The sequence below is a fragment of the Ictalurus punctatus genome, chromosome 10, assembly GCF_001660625.3.
Source record: "Ictalurus punctatus breed USDA103 chromosome 10, Coco_2.0, whole genome shotgun sequence".
NCBI lineage: Eukaryota > Metazoa > Chordata > Actinopteri > Siluriformes > Ictaluridae > Ictalurus > Ictalurus punctatus.
In genome coordinates this window covers 5,256,200-5,274,004 of record NC_030425.2, presented here as the reverse complement: position 1 = coordinate 5,274,004, position 17,805 = coordinate 5,256,200, and the positions used below count along the sequence as shown (strand labels likewise).

At 40.5% G+C, this 17,805-nt stretch overlaps 1 protein-coding gene and 1 long non-coding RNA gene across 4 annotated transcripts; one reads left to right on the top strand and one right to left on the bottom strand.

Moving 5' to 3' along the window:
* Positions 1-113: 113 nt before the first annotated feature.
* Positions 114-14,439, top strand: arrdc2 (arrestin domain containing 2). 3 transcript variants are annotated; one of them, XM_017477738.3, is made up of 11 exons: positions 114-189; positions 983-1,083; positions 3,451-3,538; positions 7,868-8,128; positions 11,575-11,644; positions 11,746-11,893; positions 11,989-12,091; positions 12,194-12,450; positions 12,567-12,729; positions 12,819-12,973; positions 13,080-14,439. In XM_017477738.3, exons 4-11 carry the CDS (start codon positions 7,870-7,872, stop codon positions 13,131-13,133), a joined length of 1,209 nt encoding a protein of 402 aa, XP_017333227.1. In that variant the 5' UTR covers positions 114-189; positions 983-1,083; positions 3,451-3,538; positions 7,868-7,869; the 3' UTR covers positions 13,134-14,439. The 3 variants fall into 3 exon arrangements, with proteins under 3 accessions (XP_017333227.1, XP_017333226.1, XP_017333225.1); XM_017477737.3 differs by lacking the exons at positions 114-189; positions 983-1,083; positions 3,451-3,538 and adding an exon at positions 7,578-7,731; XM_017477736.3 differs by lacking the exons at positions 114-189; positions 983-1,083; positions 3,451-3,538; positions 7,868-8,128 and adding an exon at positions 10,433-11,237.
* Positions 14,017-17,196, bottom strand: LOC108270860 (uncharacterized). Its single transcript, XR_001813758.3, has 2 exons — positions 16,514-17,196; positions 14,017-14,841 (listed from the first exon to the last, which is right to left on the bottom strand). It is a non-coding gene; the product is annotated as an uncharacterized LOC108270860 (long non-coding RNA).
* Positions 17,197-17,805: the final 609 nt, after the last annotated feature.

Sequence of the window (17,805 nt, the reverse complement as noted above, 5' to 3'; positions counted from 1 at the left end):
CAGCCTCATTGTTGACTGACTCAGATGATGATGTGTGTTTGGGGGAGGAGCTAGGTCTCCACAGCTGCAGTGAATCATTGATTAGCCACCTATGTTTGACGTGTGCGCATGCAGCAAGCAGTTGAGGTAAACATTCCTTTTCTTCCCTCTTTGAGAGCTTTTTCATGGAGTTGCCGTGTGCATGACTTTGTAAGTTCGCTCTTTTTGTATCTTATTTGAGATTGTGTTTGTTTACGTTTAACTTTTGATGAATCATTCACAGCATTTCGGTGTACCTAATATGTGGAACTGGTAATATGCTGTATTATTTGATTTATAAGACTCATGGACTCTTGGAATTAGTTGTTTATTTAGTTTATTTGTGTTTTATTGTTTCTTGATTATTGTAGAGACATGCAACTCTGGGACTTGATTGCACCACTGTTATTGTCAAATAAATGATCATTGGATGAGAATGGGCTTTATTGTGTTTTAATGGACACACCATCCTGATGGCACCTTACCTAAACCAAATCCTTTGATCATAACTGTAACTCGTTCCATTATACAGGTGCCCAGAGGTACGTTTCATCATGTATTACATATTTGTGAAAATGGTGGTGCTTCATGTACATTGTAGTGTGTATGGAGTTTGTGTTTCAGTCCATAGGCAAATTTTACTTTTCACTTATTTGTCTTCAGTAAGTGTTTTATCCTGATCAGTACATCATGTGCGCAAACGCACACATTCACACGAAAACATTCTCCATAAAGTGAAAGCGTGCAGAAATAGAATGAATGCATTTTTTAAAATAGGCAACAGGTGATCAGACCCAATAGTCCTATTTTCTGCTGTATACTTATTGATTTATTTATTTTTTTTTTTTACAGTAATTTAATTTCTGAAAATATCTTCAAATTTCAAACTTTTCTTTTGCACTTTGCTGTGAGTCAGAAATTTGTTTGAAATTAGAAATGCCTATTGCCTTTCTCATTACTACAGTGCTGTATCGCTAAAGAAGCGTCTGCTTGTCAATCTCTGAGACCTTCGAGATGGCAAATGGACCACAACCACATCAGAAGCCTTTAATACAATCAAGCCTGGTATGTCTAAAGAAATGCGCTCTCTGAATTCTGGCTGAATAATGTTTATTTACTATACTGTAGTACTGCAAAAGATACACAAACACAATGTCTCACAATTTGAAACCGCTTTCATTTAAGGCAAGACACTACAGGCAGAAATTGACATTTGTTCACGTCATTATTCATATAATGTCATTTAGAGCATGCCATCTTTTAACCTGTAATAATTTATAACATTGTCCATTATCAACCACCGGATTATAACTTTGAAGAAAACTAAAGCTTTGCAAAATCATGTCAAGTCATTTATTTCCCTGAAAAGCTTTCTGGTACAGAATGCATGCTAACTTTAATAGACATTCACCATACTTATTAAACCACATGGTATTTTTAAAACCATTTTTCTCAAAATATTTTATTTTTCTATATTCAGAACTTGATATTACAGAGGAATTTCCCCGAAATGTTGGTTATTGTTCAATTTATCATAGATTCTATATTTAAAAATGACAGTTATTGTCTATCAATCACTGTTATTGACATTCCAATAAACGTTTCGATAAAAGTCGTTTCTCCTGAGAAATCTCAATCGAGTGAAGCAAACAGGCTCATGAAGATTTGTATTGGGTTCATTACAGAATTATTGACATATAAAACAGTTTTTACCTTGTAATTATCTATCTATCGATATATAAATAATCCAGGTGCAATAGAGAACTCAGACAAGCTGTACATTTTGAGGCACTTCTTTGTAATGGGGAAACAATTTTTATCCTTCCAAAACTAAATATATACTCATTTAAAGCCTAATATGTCCAGGCTAATTACAGAGCAGTTTCTGAAAAAGCACTGTGAGAACGTGTTAAATGTCATAATTTAATAATGATGTTTGTGCTGCAGTTCTTTTGGGATCAGGTTGTTTAACGTATAAATGGGCTTTGGACCAGCAGGTGGCGCCATTTTATCTGTTGCTGACCCACAAGACCATTCCAGTTCTCTCAAACATTACAGCAGTGTTGATTCATGGTTCACACACACCACATTTGACCAGAAAACAAATGTTCTGTAATTGTAGATATAACTTTGGTATGTGTGTATGCTCATGGACAAACCTAGCTTCAGGACCAAGAGTAATGTTGAGTTTGGGAGGTTCATTATGGCAGGAATGCTTTACAGCACCACAGCTCAGGAAAGCTATCTGCAGAAACATGTGACTCGAGTCAAGCCTCAGATTTATCCGTCCGGTTCGAGTGTTGGCAGAACAAGGTGACACCAGATGAGATAAACAACACTTATACAGTACTAGCGTTAGAAATGCAGGCTGTGGAACATTCGGTCAGAAACTGAAATTATTGACTCCTAATGATCTGTCTATTAATAGTAAAGGGTTTCAGTTCAGAAGTTAACTTGAATGTAACATGAGTCTGAATAAGTGCATCACAATCATCCAGCAACACAAACGGCTACCAAGGGAGCTGTAAACGTAGATGTACAAACAAAACCAGCTAGCCAAAGATGGAAAAGATCTTTATGTTCACAACTGATCCATCTGTATATCTCTATCTATGATAACTCATGGAGAAGTAACAGCAGTTCTTGCCACAGCTGAAGTACTTAATGTTTACTTAAGTGGAAGCCCCAAAATAAGGCCTTTTTGTCTTGAAGCATTTAACCAATTCTCAGAATCTGCTAAACAAAATGGACAAGATTATCTTCAAACTGAAGACACGTCAGTCGTAGCAGATTTGTTTACTAGTGGGTTTTTAAAGGCGCTGGACCTCAAGCTGCACCTTTTGAATGTATTACGTTACTTTAATAAACTCTCAAATCTGATTGGTTGTTGATAAATTTTCTTTAACAGCTGTTCTGACAGTAGTGCCAGCTGCAAGGTAAAATCACAGGTTTATATATCATGCACTTGTCCTGATGCAGTATTGTACCTATAGAAGCAGATTAAACACAGGCTTGTGTAGTGGAGGCTGCACATAAAAGGATTCAAAATGCGGACCTTCATGACATTTAAATGTAATTACAGAAGTTTAAAAAGTTTTGTCATTTCGTCAGACCATGACAAAATGATACGATCAAACCTTTCCTTCCATTATAAATCGTAAGAGAAAATTTAAATAAATATTGTACTGAGCACTTTTACAGTCTTTATAAATGTAGTTGCTACATAGTTAAAAATAGACTACACCCTAATAAAAAAGGTTCTGTCCGTCATTTTTAAGGGTCATATGTAGAACGTTTATGGGTTCTTCCTGAGCGATCCAAGGCGAACCCTCTTTAAAAAAAAAAATGCTATAAACCCTAACTACCATGAAGCGTGTCGGATGACACATGAGATATGTTTTCTGTGTTTTGTCTTCTGTTTAACATCTGTAGAGCCTGGTCCAGCTGTTACTACTGTGCGACGTGATCTCATGTTCCAGTAAACTGTAGCTGTATTTTAAACCCTCAGCAGCTATATGAGGTAAAACATTTACTGTGCAAATCACTGAACTAAGATTTCTCATTTGCACGCAGAGATTCAGCAGGAAGCGACTATCATTTTTTTTTTGCGTTATGTTTCTGCTACTAAAATTCACGTCTTGTGTTTTTGAATATTTAGAAACTAAGCCATAAGTATAAAATGGCTGAGATTTTAGGACCTTAGTATGTCTTCTGTTGTCTTTCTAAATTAAAGGCAGTCACATCAGAGCTGAAGAGCTTAAGTATTACTTAAGGGGTTTCCACACTTATAGAACTTATTGAAAGTATTTTTTTTCCCTAAAACATTTCAACTTATTTTTCTCGAGTTCTGTTGGTTGCTAAATCACATTAAAGTTTTTTTTTATTATTATTATTTTTTTTTTTTAAAAAAAAAGGTCTGACATGATTTTTGCTTTATTTATTTATTTATTTATTTTACGTAGCAAAAACCTGCCATTTTAACAGGGGTGTGTAGACTTTTCATATCCACTGCATGTACATGCAACTAGCAGCTGTCTTGAGACGTGGTGTGTAATCACCACTTGTTCTAGAGTGTTTGTCATAGAGATTAGGGTTTGTTGATAGCAGCAGATAGTTCAAGCGGTGACAGTAAACATGAACGGTATTGTGGTTTATATGGGTTTTGAACGAATATGCTGAATCAATCTTGTGTAAGCAGGTTGCGACGTGCAGACATGGTATGTCAAAATGTAACCTAGTTAAACATGCAGATTTACAATACAGACAGTTCTGTACATTGATATGTGGAGATAAAATATTTGATGGGGCCCAACGACCCCTTGATTCTACTGAACTGTTTGCCGCACAGTCTCTTGGGACATTCCTGTTGATTTGTCTCTAAACAAACAGCTCCTAGGACAGTCGTATAACCTTGAACTTGGATAGTTTTTGTTTTACAAGTTGTTGAACTTTCATTGTTGACCAGAACAGTATCAGTTGATTTTGCAGTGCCCTTCACTATTATTGGCACCCTTGGTAAATATGAACAAAGCAGGCTGTGAAAAATTCTTTGTTTAACCTTTTTATCTTTTTGTTGAAAAGATTTGCAAAAATGAGACGCTCTCGTGGAGGATATCAAACAATTGCAAACAAAACACAGGTTTATCCAAAAAAATAAAAAAATAAAATAAAAATATCTTAGGTGTGCATCAGTTATTGGCACACTTTGTGCTACCTCCCTTTGCCAAGATAACAGCTCTGAGTCTTCTCCTGTAACGCCTGATGAGGTTGGAGAATACATGGCGAGGCATCTGAGAGCGTTCCTCCATACAGAATCTCTCCAGATCCTTCACATTTCGAGGTCCACGCTGGTGGACTCTCCTCTTCAGTTCACCCCACAGGTTTTCTATGGGGTTCAGGTCAGGGGACTGGGATGGCCATGGCAGGACCTTGACTTTGTGGTCAATAAACCATTTTTGTGTTGATTTTGATGTATGTTTTGGATCATTGTCCTGCTGGAAGATCCAACCACGGCCCATTTGAAGCTTTCTGGCAGAGGCAGTCAGGTTTTCATTTAATATCTGTTGATATTTGATAGAGTTCATGATGCCATGTATATCTAACAAAAAGTCCAGGTCCTCTGGCAGAAAAACAGCCCAAAACATTAAAGATCCACCTCCATATTTAACCGTGGCCATGAGGTACTTTTCCATATGTCTACCTCTCTGTGTGCTCCAAAACCACCTCTGTGTTTATTACCAAAAAGCTCTGTTTTGGTTTCATCTGACCATAGAACCCGATCCCATTTGAAGTTCCAGTAGTGTCTGCACACTGAAGACACTCGAGTTTGTTTTTGGATGAGAGTAGAGGCTTTTTTCTTGAAACCCTTCCAAACTTGTGGTGATGTAGGTGACTTTGGTTTGTACTTTTGGAGATTTTCTGACCGCAAGACGCAACTAACTTCTGCAATTTTCCAGATGTGATCCTTGGAGATTTTTTGGCCACTCGAACCATCCTCTTCCAGGTCGATTCATAACATTTCCAGTTGACTGGAACTTCTTAATTATTGCCCTGATGGTGGAAATGGGCATTTTCAATATTTAACAAAGATATGTTTTTTGATAAATCTGTTGTTTGCAATTGTTTGATATCCATGAGAGCAGAGTATGCTTTGAATTTTTTTTTTAACAAAAGGTAAAAAAAAGACAATTTTTCACAGCCTCCTATTTACCAAGGGTGCTAATATTAGTGGAGTGCAATTACTGTAGCCTAACATCACCTCTAAGAAGAAATTATCATAACATGATCACCAAAACAAACTCTGCTGTCTACTAGCATATAGAGCAAAGGTCTATGCACTTTAAACAAATAACAAACTACTCTATTAAGCAATAGTACTAAAACTAGTCTGTGTACTTGCAAATGTTTTCTTTAATCAGTGATAACATCAAGGCTATGAGTACAGTATGTTTGGAAATGTCACAGGGTGTAGAAGATCCAAATTGTCTCATGAAAATCTGTGACCATGATGGAGGGTTAGTCGTCGTCGTCGTCGTCATCATCATCATCAAAGTGATGAAAGGACTTCCTTTAATCAAAGAAACACATACAGTCTAGCCAATGATTTTGGAACCTGTATGGATTTCCAGGCATCCCACAATGCAGTGTCACTGATTTCAAAATGCAACTGCAGAGAAGAAGGCAGCAGCTCTGATCTGATCTCCTCCAGCTCACATAAGCATACATGTATTATCTTTACATTCAATGCAAAGAATGTGAATGTGTGCATGGTGCACGGCCCGCATATAATCCTTATGCACTCCCACCCTGTTTTAAGGATGGGCTCTGGATCCACCGTGCCCTGACCAAGATAAAGCTGTTACTCAAAATTAATGAATTAATATATTCTTGGAATTAAAAAAAAAAATTGTGTATATATATATAAGATAGATATACATTTATTTATTTTTAATTTTTTTTTTTTTTTTTATGGGCACAGCATCACTGGGATTTTCTGGGACAGCCTTTCAGTTCTATAAGTGGAAGAAGTATGCATTTAGGGGAATCTTATGCTGGAACAAAGTATCTCTATTGAATATAGTTAATTTTATAATTTAATTCTTTCATCTTCATAAACCTCTTCATGCTGGAGATGGTGGCCGTGGGTTCGGAGCCTGTCTTTATTTTTTAAATAAAAAATACATATACAGTAAAATAACACATCAATAATTTAAAAAAAAAATTATAATAAGTTGACATGCATTTGCATTATGCTTGGCCAGAGAAAGCTTACCTGCAAATTAGGGCATATTTCTGCATATGCTGATACAATTATATCATATATTTTTTTATTTAAAAAAAAAAAAAACAGAATAAGGTTCCATAGTACACATCTCAACCAGAGAATAGCCCAGACCAGGACAGGAGAAGAGAAGGAAAGGAAAGGAAAGGAAAGGAAAGGAAAGTGGGGTGGGTGGGGGGGCAGAAATCAAGAAGATTTTTTTGAGCGTAAATACAAACTTATGTAATGGTAAGAGAAATGGAGCAGTAAAAGGTGCTGGCAGCAGCCATGATGAAAAACACAGTGTCTCTCAAGGATGAGCTGCTGCATCTGATCCAGAGGAGGAGCAGAAACACTACAGTGGCACTTCTTCAATAAGTTGATACCCTTTACTAAGCTCATGTAGTTGCACTATATGAGGCTCCTCCCCAAACTTTTTCCACTAATTTGGAAGCATACAAAATAAGATGGATAAGTTTTCTCAACCACGTATTAAACTTTGCTTGGGCTATTTCTTAAACCAGTTTTAAGCGTGTTCTACATATTTTCCAGGCTATTTCGAAGCATAATTTATATGTATATATTAGTGTGTGTGTGTGTAATGTAATATATATATATATATATATATATGTGTGTGTGTGTGTGTATGTGTCTATTTATGTAAAGCTGCTTTGTGACAATTACAAATAAATAATATAGAATTAAAATTTAATCGAAAACACAAAAAAATGACGCTTTCTGAAGTCACCCTTTTATTTTCTTGGCAATGAACTGGGTCGTGCGTTTACAGCAGTGGGGAGGGGCGTGGCCTTGCTAGCGAACAGCGGGGGTGGGCGTGGTCTTGTTGGTGGAGGGCGTGGCGAGACAAACAGTTGCCGCGGATAAATTTCTCTGGACCTGAGTGTGTAACGTGGGCAGATATCTCGCGCACTGCACGGGTCGGTCGACTCCAGGTAGGTTACTTTCCCAATACTTTAGGACTTTGCTTCCATTTATGCTGCTCATGGCGACAGTGTGTAGATACGCAGGTTACCGTTAACTCGGAGGAGACGCTTCATTTCTGTTTCGGTTTCTTCTCGTCTTGAACAGTAATGGATTTGAAAGGTCTCCGGCGCTTTGCTCTGGAGCTGGACGCTCCCGGGGAGGCGGTGTACAGCAGCGGGGAGACAGTGAGTGGGAAAGTGGTGTTGGAGTTACAGAGGCAGATGGACATTAGCGCTCTGAAGGTGCAGGGTAGAGGAACCGCTTCTGCACACTGGCTGGAGCACAGGGGTGTCGGAGTAAACACCGTCTACAACGACTACACGTCCAGGATCACATACTTCAGGAAGAGACAACATCTGATTCAAGGTGTGTAACTCTAACTGACTGATAGGTCTCGTTTTATGGAGTGCATCTGGTCAATTTGTGCATGATTTTGTTGATCAGTGTGTTTCCCCTTCGCTCGTGGTAAAGAACGCTGGACACCACTAGGGGGCGCTCCTGCAAGTTTAACATCAACTCCAGATGCTGACAAAACACCACGTCCACCACGTCTGCATGGTGGTGGACTGTTGTCGGGTTTTTTTGGGGGTTTTTTTTGTTTGTTTTGTTTTTTTTGCAGCCAGGAACCCTTTGCAACGTGAAGAAGAATTCACAGACCATCTTAAAATTTCAGCATAGATTTTATTTTATCAACATAATCCAAATAATATGCACATTAGACAAATATTTACAACCGTCATATTAATTTATAATGGTAATTGTTGCTGGAGTGCTACCCTTCTTGCCTGGCCCCCGTCTTTCAACTAAAAGTGTAGATATATTGTGTACCTTAAGGATTTAAAGGTGCATCATTGGACTTTAATGAACTTTTAGAGTGACGCTTTAAAATGTACACTATGCGCACATTTCTAGGTAAATAGATACACACTAACTGTACAGAAAATGCACGCTGAGGGTACAACAACGAACGGTGAGAACGATAAAGTGCTAAATGTGTTCTTTTAAAACATCCCATCCACAGAACTCAAACACTTAGTGCTTTCACAGTGTCGATTATCTTCGGCAGAACTTGGAAAAGTTAAAATTACATGAACATTGCAGTAAGACTCAAGCAGACGTTATTTAGGCTTGTTTTAAGTTATTGGGCTATAGATTGAATCTATTCAATCTAGTCAGTCAGTTGCACTAATAAGTATAATAACTGCTGTTAGTGATCGCCACCACTGTTACACCATTTTAAAATAACTCGAAATAACACTGGTCCCTATAATCCCTGGTTATACATGGCAGATCCCTATTAGTTTGCAAATGGTTCAGATGAAGATTCATAGTAATTTTGTAATAGTGGTAATCATGATAACACTTCAATCTGATAAAGAAACACACTTTAACCTTGAGTGTGGCATATAACGTAAGTGGAAAAGTAGATGTCATTGAGGCAATAATCACGTGAAAGATAACATTTTTTCCACTTGCGCTATGATATTATAAAACTCATAAGATAATAGAGATGAGAAGAGAAGAAATACCCGCTGAAGCTGCACATGGTGTTTATTACCAATGTTTATTACCAGATCACCTAGGCAAAAGGGATTTTAACCTTCAGGGACTGGCGTGGGCTAAATAGAGCTCAGCTTATAAAGAAAATCAAACTGAAGAGATTTTCTGGACTAAATAAACATCAAATGAATAAAAAAAAAATGTTCATCTGTTTGAAGTTAATGATTTTTGCACAGAGATGCTTTAAATATGATCTGATTTTGCGATGCGGAAAGAAATGCAACACACGGGCAAAAGTATGTGCACACCTGACCATCACACCCAGATTATGGGCCTTCCCTAAACTGATGCCAATAATCTTAAAGCACACTTTTATCTAGAATGTCTTTTATATGTTGTAGCATTACAGTTCCCCTTTCACTGGGACTAAGAGGCCCAAACATGTTCCAGTATGATAATGCTATCCTGTGCTCAATACAAGGTCCATGAAGACATGGTTTGAGAAGGTTGGAATGGAAGAACTCGATTGTCTTGCACAAACCCCTGACCTCAACCCCACTGAACACCTTTGGGATGAACTGGACCCCAGACCTCCTCACCCAACATCATTGGCTGACCTCAGTGATGCTGAATGAACACACATCCCTACAGCCATGCTCCAAAATGTAGTAGAACGCCTTTCAAGAAGAGTGGAGGTTATTATAACAGGAAATGGCGACTAAATCTGGAATGGGATGTCCCACAAGCACATATGTGCTATACGAGTGTGATGGTGAGGTGTGTGGAAATATAGTGAGTATACGTCACGTTGTGGAAGAAAAATCGTGTTTCTTGAACAGTTTGTTCTGGTGAAGAGATTATGTTTGAAATACAGAACTTTTTTAACCAACGAGAATTATTCTTTATTTGGAACTGGTTGATGATGGCGCGTTATCATTCTGCATTCTGGTTTGTAGCCACCAGAGGGAGCCAGAGACACACGAGAATCCCATAAGTACAGGCGCTATTCACCGTCACATCCAGCAAACAAGGAAGGCAGTTTGTTTTGCACAGAGAGGGGATGACTATAAGAACTTTTCTTCCTTTCTTTCTTTTTAAACCATCGCTGTTTTGTTTTAGATTGTCGACTGGTACCTCTGTGTTTAAAATAAATAAATAAATAAATAAATAAATAAATAAACATTCATGCTGAAACCTAACTCCATCGACGAAAAACAAACAAACAAACAAACCCAAAAGCGCATATTTTCCTCGTTCATTCATTCATTCATTCCACTGCTTTATATTTCACGCCACGAAAGGTGTGACATATCTGCGCGTTAGTGCTCGGTGTGTTTTGTTTTGAACGGCAGGTTTCGGGCATGCTCAGTCAGCTTGTTTTTCACCAAGAACCTGCAAGCATCAATCACGGAACAGCGTCTGCCCCCGCGCGCACTCGCGCTCGCGCTCCACACCCAGTGATGTTTATTTATCCGCAGCCAATCACCGCACAGAACCTCGCATAATTAGGAGAACCCCCGCCCCCTTTCCTCACGCTTAAAGGACCTATTGAGCTATGAAGCGTTTTAGTTTTGTTTTGACTCGCGTGAGCAGCATCGCAACCGCCGAACCTGCCGAGTCGAGGATACAGGGGTTGTTCTTGTTGTTGTTGTTGTTGTTGTCCTCCAGGCTATTTCACGTACTCTTAAACCCGCAGTGAAGATGATTTTCGACAAGCTGAAAAAGTTTCAGGTCGTTTTCGACTGTCCGGATGTTGACTCTCCGCCTGTGTTCAGCAGCGGAGATGTGGTGTCTGGTCGAGTCGTGCTCGAGCTCAGTGCAGAAGCTAAAGTGCAGTCGGTAAAGCTTCATGCTGAAGGTTATGCGAAAGTTCACTGGACGGAGTCTCGCAGTGCAGGGTCCAGCACGGCTTACACGCAGAACTACAGCGACGAGGTGGAATATCTGAACCGGAGAGAGGTGCTGCTGCAGGCAGGTCTGTCCCTTGGCATGCACAGGAAGCTAGAGATTTTGTTTGTTTGTTTGTTTTGTTTGTGTTTCTCTCGTGCTTGAGCAACACAATCCTGTTTATAGCCCTGGGGCACTTCATAAAGAGTGAGGGAGAACTTTAATGAATGAGTAGATCGTTAATCACGTGATGTTTTGGTGGAACATTTGCATGGTAATTGCTGTAAATGTTTGTTTTTGTGCTTTTCCTTTTTAAAAGTGTGTCTCGCACAGGATAAACTGAATATTATCATGACACACGGTCGTCCTGAAGTTTCGATGAATAACAGGACGCAAACCCGTTCTTTCCTTTGTTCCCCCAACAGATAACGGGGAACTGACGAAACTTCCTCCTGGAAGACACGAGTACCCTTTCAGCTTCCAGCTACCCGAAGAGTAAGTTCGCGACATTATTTGTCTGAACGGGGACCTTTCGAGTTGTCATGGACGTAAGGAATAACCCGAGATTGTATGATTTTTATTTTTTGCTCTTCCAGGACACTGGTGACTTCATTTGAAGGCAAGCATGGCAGCATTCGCTACTGGGTGAAGGTGAAGCTGCACCGGCCATGGTTCCCGGTGAAGAAGATCAAGAAGGAGTTTACGGTCATCGAGCCCATCGACATCAACACGCCGTCGTTACTCGTAAGCTTGAGCGCGTTTTCCGAGATGCGATTCGGCGTTTGCGGTAGATGAAACGCATTCTGAACGAGTTTGTTTTTTTTTGATGCAACTTGCAGGCACCTCAGGCTGGAACCAAAGAGAAGATGGCTCGTATGTGGTACCACAACTTTGGACAAGTGTCCGTCACCGCGAAGATCGACCGCAAGGGATACACACCGGGTGAGAGCGATAACATTATGCGCGTTTGGAGAACGGGAAAAGTAAACCGAAAAGGGAAAAAAAAAAGTCCATGAGCGCTGACGTGTCGTTCTGCTTCCACAGGTGAAGTGATCCCGGTCTTCGCCGAATTCGACAACTCTACTTCCCGATCTGTGGTACCCAAGGCGTACATCACTCAGACTCAGACCTTCATCGCGAGGGGAACCATGAAGCAGAAGCAATCCGTTGTGGCCACTCTGTGTGGAGATGTAGTGGGAGCGCGGCGCAGAGAGACCTGGCACGGCCGCGCCATCAAGATCCCTCCGGTCGGTCCTTCCATCCTCCAGTGCCGCATCATCAAAGTGGAATACATGCTCAGGGTGAGTTTGCGGTTTCTGCATCTGCAGTTCTCTCTCTCTCGTTACGATATAAACAAGGCGTCTGTTTACGTGAGATTTCGGAACGCTTTAACGTTTCACTGCCTCTCGTTCGTCAGGTGTGCGTGGACATTCCTGGCACCTCAAAGCTGTCTCTGGAGCTGCCCCTGGTCATGGGGACCATCCCTCTCCATCCGTTCGGCAGCCGCACCTCCAGCGTCAGCAGCCAGTACAGTCTGAACCTGGACTGGCTCCGCATGGCCATCCCCGAGCAGCGTGAAGGTGAGCGCTTTTCCAACCCCACCCAAGTTCTTTCTCTCTTTTAAAATACATGTTGCTCAGGGTGGATTTTCCTGCCTGTTTTTCCGCAGCCCCTCCTGACTACAACTCGGTCGTCACCGAAGAGGAAGCGGAGCAGAATTCTGCAGCCAGCCGTATTGAGGAGGACCTCAGCGCGGTTCTGGAGCGCCCCTTCATGGCGTATGTGCAGGAATTCCGCTTCAGGCCACCTCCAGTATACAGCGAGGTACGTAGCATGCGGGTCTTCTCGAACGAAGGAAAGCATGACGAGCTCCGTGTCGGAGAGAATACGTCTCGCCCGTACCGAACCTCTTTTACTTCTTTGTTTCCAGGTGGACCCGAATCCTCAGCCCGTCAACATGAGACCACGCTGCATGACATGTTGAACCTCACGCTGAGCATCTCACAGTGATGTCATGATTTGAAACCAAGCAGAGATTTGCGTTCTGCCAGAGGCTCTGGATCTCTGAGATTGGCCCACGCCCCCCCCACCGGGGAGCTGGATTCATCGCCTTAGGATATGTGCAGTGACACCGGTTAAGGACGAGAAGGAGGAACTGTCTGGATTGATCGTCAGATGGATTCCCGAGTCTTCGCAAGAGAGAAAACGTAGAAGTGCTGCAAGATGGATGGATTTTTTTCCCGATCGTGTATCTGTCTTTAACCTGTCTCCGAGTAGACTTCAGTCAATGCCCGCTAATGATTAACAACCTCCGAAGCTCATTTGGCGAATTCGGTGTTACAGAGGCGGCTCGACTGAGAGAGGTTTGCTTGTGCAGAAGCCTTTTTTAAAAGTAACGCCTAACCATGTTGGCTAAATGTTTCAGGTGACTTTTCTGTACTTAAAGCCACTCCATATCCTGTAATCACCATCTGATAACTGGAGCAATAATGCTTTAAACGACAAACCATCGCTGGTAGTCGAAGTGCTTCCGAATGCATTGTTTCTCCTTTTGTATATCTAGCATCAAGAACGTAACGTCGTTATTCGAAGCTCTTTTTGGTGTTTTGTTGTGTGCGGGTTTAAAAAAAAAAGAGAGAGAGAGTTGCGTGTATTTATTTAGACCTGCCTTTGATATGCACGTGTGATACTGGGCAAAAAGTTGAAGCTGAGGAGTCTGATCTGTCTTTCGTGAAAATCCTGGAAGCAGGATGTTTTTCTGAATATAAAACCTGCCCATGATGATGTTTGTTAAGAGAGAATTCAATGCTGATAGCATGAACACGAACATAAATATTTAAGGCTTTAACGTGACTGTAACAAGGTGCTTTTTCGTTTTTTTTTTTTTTTTCAATTTTTTTTTTTTTTTTTTTTTCTCTCCCAGTGGCGTTCTGATTATTACACTGCTGTAGCAGGCACAAACAGTCTTACAGTCATTAGCTGGATAACAAGCCACGTTTGTTCAAGGTGCCATTTCCTCTTGTTACAACAGCAGCGCGCCTGGGTACAGGGATTATGCACGACGATGCATTAAGCTTTAAACTTGTTCTACCACTCTGAAGTGTACTTAACATTCCAAAGACGGCTAATTCAATTCCAAATTGTGAAAAACAACGTCAGGTAATAACACATTGAATGTACTGTTTATGGCACTCATGGAGAATGAATGTATTTTGTAAGGTTTTTTTTTTTTCTTTCCATGTCAAAAATATATTTTCTTAATTGTTTTCTAATAAAAGTGAAACAAGTCAGATTTGCTTCAGTGTGACTGTTTTTGTTTTGTTTACTAAATTGTTTACGCTTTGCTTGAGGTCTGTTACACCAGTCCAAGGTACATTTTGTGGCCTACTACACCACTTTGCCTAATTTTAGCAAAAGTATAGATAGTGTTTTGAAATTCCGACACTTCTCTTCTGTACAGGTCCTAAGACCTCGCAAGCCGAACGTGTTTATAGTTCTGCGAGACTGCTAAAGGCCATTTCAATGTAATCGGTTGAATCGAGTAAGAAGCAGGGACGTGCACGTTCTAGGATGTTTCGTAACGTTTCGTTGAACTGGTGAACAGAAGAACAGATTTGACCTGCAGCCAAGTCCTCTGTGAAACCCAAACGGTGCAAGTCTGGTCCGTCATGCTGTAGGGTTGTTTGTAGGTGCTTTAAAGAGAACAGAAAGTAAATCGGATTAGTTTATCGTTCATCACGTTTATGCATTTTTTTTTTTTATTTTTTTTTTTTTCCTGTTTCTCAAACCACGTGACTTCAGTTGCTCAACTGTACCGAAAGAGGAACAGCAGCAAAAGCAAAACAGAACATTGTGTACAGAGTAAAGTCTTATTTTGTGGTGTTTGAATAGTGGTTTTAATTGGCAGGGGGTAGGCTGTTACAAGACAGCTGCTCTGATAACTGCTGTTGTGAATACTACTAAGGTTCCTCCAGGACTACGGTGCGGCATAAAACAACACACTAACCACATGAGACGACACGGAACTAATCAAGACCTACGTTAAGTGCACGTGCCAACACGAGACAGTACAGTACTATTAAAACAGGATAAGAGGCACAGTAAGTGACAGTGTAGCGCCGACCGGTACATGGTTCTAGTATGGAAGTATCTGATATAACAGATAGTGCAAAAGAATAACATACCATTACAATACATTTGTGGCATTTAGCAGATGCCCTTATCTGGAGTGACTTACATTTATATATCTGAGCAGTTGAGGGTTAAGGGCCTCGCTTAAGGGCTCAACAGTGGCGGCTTGGCGGTGCTGGGGTTTGAACTCACGACCTTCCGATCAACAACGTCTTAAGTGTGTGTGTGTGTGTGTTGCATGTCAGTCCAGTCTCTGTGTATTGAGGGGTCTGATACACCCAGACCAAAAACGTGTTGTATGCCGATTGGCATCTCTAAATTGTACATAGTCTGTGAGTGTGTGTGTGTGTGTGTGTGTGTGTGTGTGATTGTGTCCTGCGATGGGTTGGCACCCTGTCCAGTGTGTCCCCCGCCTTGTGCCTCGATTTCCCTGGGATAGGCTCCAGGCTCCCTGCGACGCTGTGTAGGATAAGCGGTATAGAAAACGGATGGATAATGGCAAATGTATTTTTAATACAAATAAACAGTACACTCAGCGTTTTCTTTAATAGGAACCCCCGCACACCTACTCGTTCTTGCAATTATCCAATCAACCAATCATGTGGCAGCAGCATAATGCATAATAACATCAGGTACAGGTCAAGAGCTTCAGGTCAAGAGCTTCGGGGGGGGGGGGGGGGGGGGGGGGTGTGATCTCTGGGACTTGGCAGCATTGTTGGTACCAGACAGGCTCTTTTGACACTGATGATCTGAGATTTTTCACACACATGAATAGTTTACACAGAAAAGCTTTTTTTTTTTTTTTTTTTTTAATATTAAAAATTCTGTTTAGATGAGGCCATCCACCAAATGTCAGTGATCAGGTAATGAGGGCATTAGTCAGAGAAGTAACCAAGATGCCAAGGATCATTTTCAACATGATGATGAGCAGTGTTGGGTTTTCCAGTCAGTGTAGCTCTTTGTCACAAGGCCAAACATGTATTTTGGTAAACTCCAAATAGAACTTCATAGTCTCTGGGCTATGGTTGTCCTGTGAACGGTTTCTCCCATCTTTGTTGTGTATCTCTTCAGCGCCTTCAGATTTTCCCTTGCTTCTCCGGCTAATGTCCTCTTTACTTGGTCACTGATATTTGGTGGCGTTACAGTTCTACCGTATTCCTTCCGATGTTTAAATAACAGTTTTAATGGCGGTCTGTATATTCTTTCAAAAAATGAACAAACCATGAATGATACCTTTTCAGAACTTTGTCTTGGACTTGTCTTGATATCTCCTTGGTCTTTGTGATGCTCTTTGAGAGACGCTCTTCCGAGAACAGGTGTATTTCTATTAGAATTAACTGCACACCGGTGGACTGAATTCAACTAGGTAAGTGGGTTCACACCAGTGTGGGAGATTTCCCTCCCACCACTTTAATCTGGTCTTTGAATATATTCATGACATATAAGTCCATTTCAGATCCAGGTTGTAACACTAGATCACATGGCACTATTTAAGGAATCCTATGAGCTACAGTAAGAGAAGGCATTTATTTACGAGTTTATCTTAAACGCCTACGCTAGTATACAAACGACCGCAGTCTAGTAAACAGACCAAAACCAGTACCATCCTGTTGGACTGAATGTAATGAGTATACACCGTCCAGATCCAAAGCATAAAACCATCAAAATAAAAATAATTTTTCGCACATGGAAAAAATTCGGCGTTAAAATGTCAAGGTCAGCTTAGATCTTAATGACTCACATTAAAGTGTCGATAAGATATGAGTCCCTGACATATCTTGGCAAATGCTGGAGAGTGCAGAGCCAAATGTGTTCTGTCAAAGTTAGCAGTCTGGTATACAGACACACATTTGTAATGAGTCCCTGGTATATCAGGAACATCTGACACACACACACACACACACACACACACACACACACACACACACACACACACACACACACACACACACACACATACCTAATTCATTATCAGTCTTTATCCAAAAATACTCAGAGGAACATTTCATTATGCAAATTATTGAGGGAAAAAAAAATTCAACCAGACACATGACCAAGTGAGCAGTGTTTTTTTTTTTTTTTTTTTTTTTTTACGGCTAAGTTTCCTTACATGGGATAGTGACGTTTAGAGGTGTGCATCTGGAGCTAAGCTGTTTACTGTGCAGGGGGAGGATTTGGTAACAGATTCATGGAAACCACGAGAACTTCCTGAGCACACCAGGAAGCTCCTGTAACACCTCCAAGAGCCACTTGGAACATTCCTCAACTCAGCAGGCTGCAATGACTTCATTTGATGTAATATCTCATGTTTAAAATGTGTATTTATTTGTTTGTTTCTTTATATATATATATATATATATATATATATATATATATATATATATATATATATATATATAAAATCAGGGCTGTTTGATAAGCTGACAAGGTCAAAGGTTAGGTTTTTTTTTTTTTTTTTGGGGGGGGGGGGGGGGTTAGTGTTGTATAACTGCTTATACGCTTTGTTTCTCTGAACAGATCCTCTT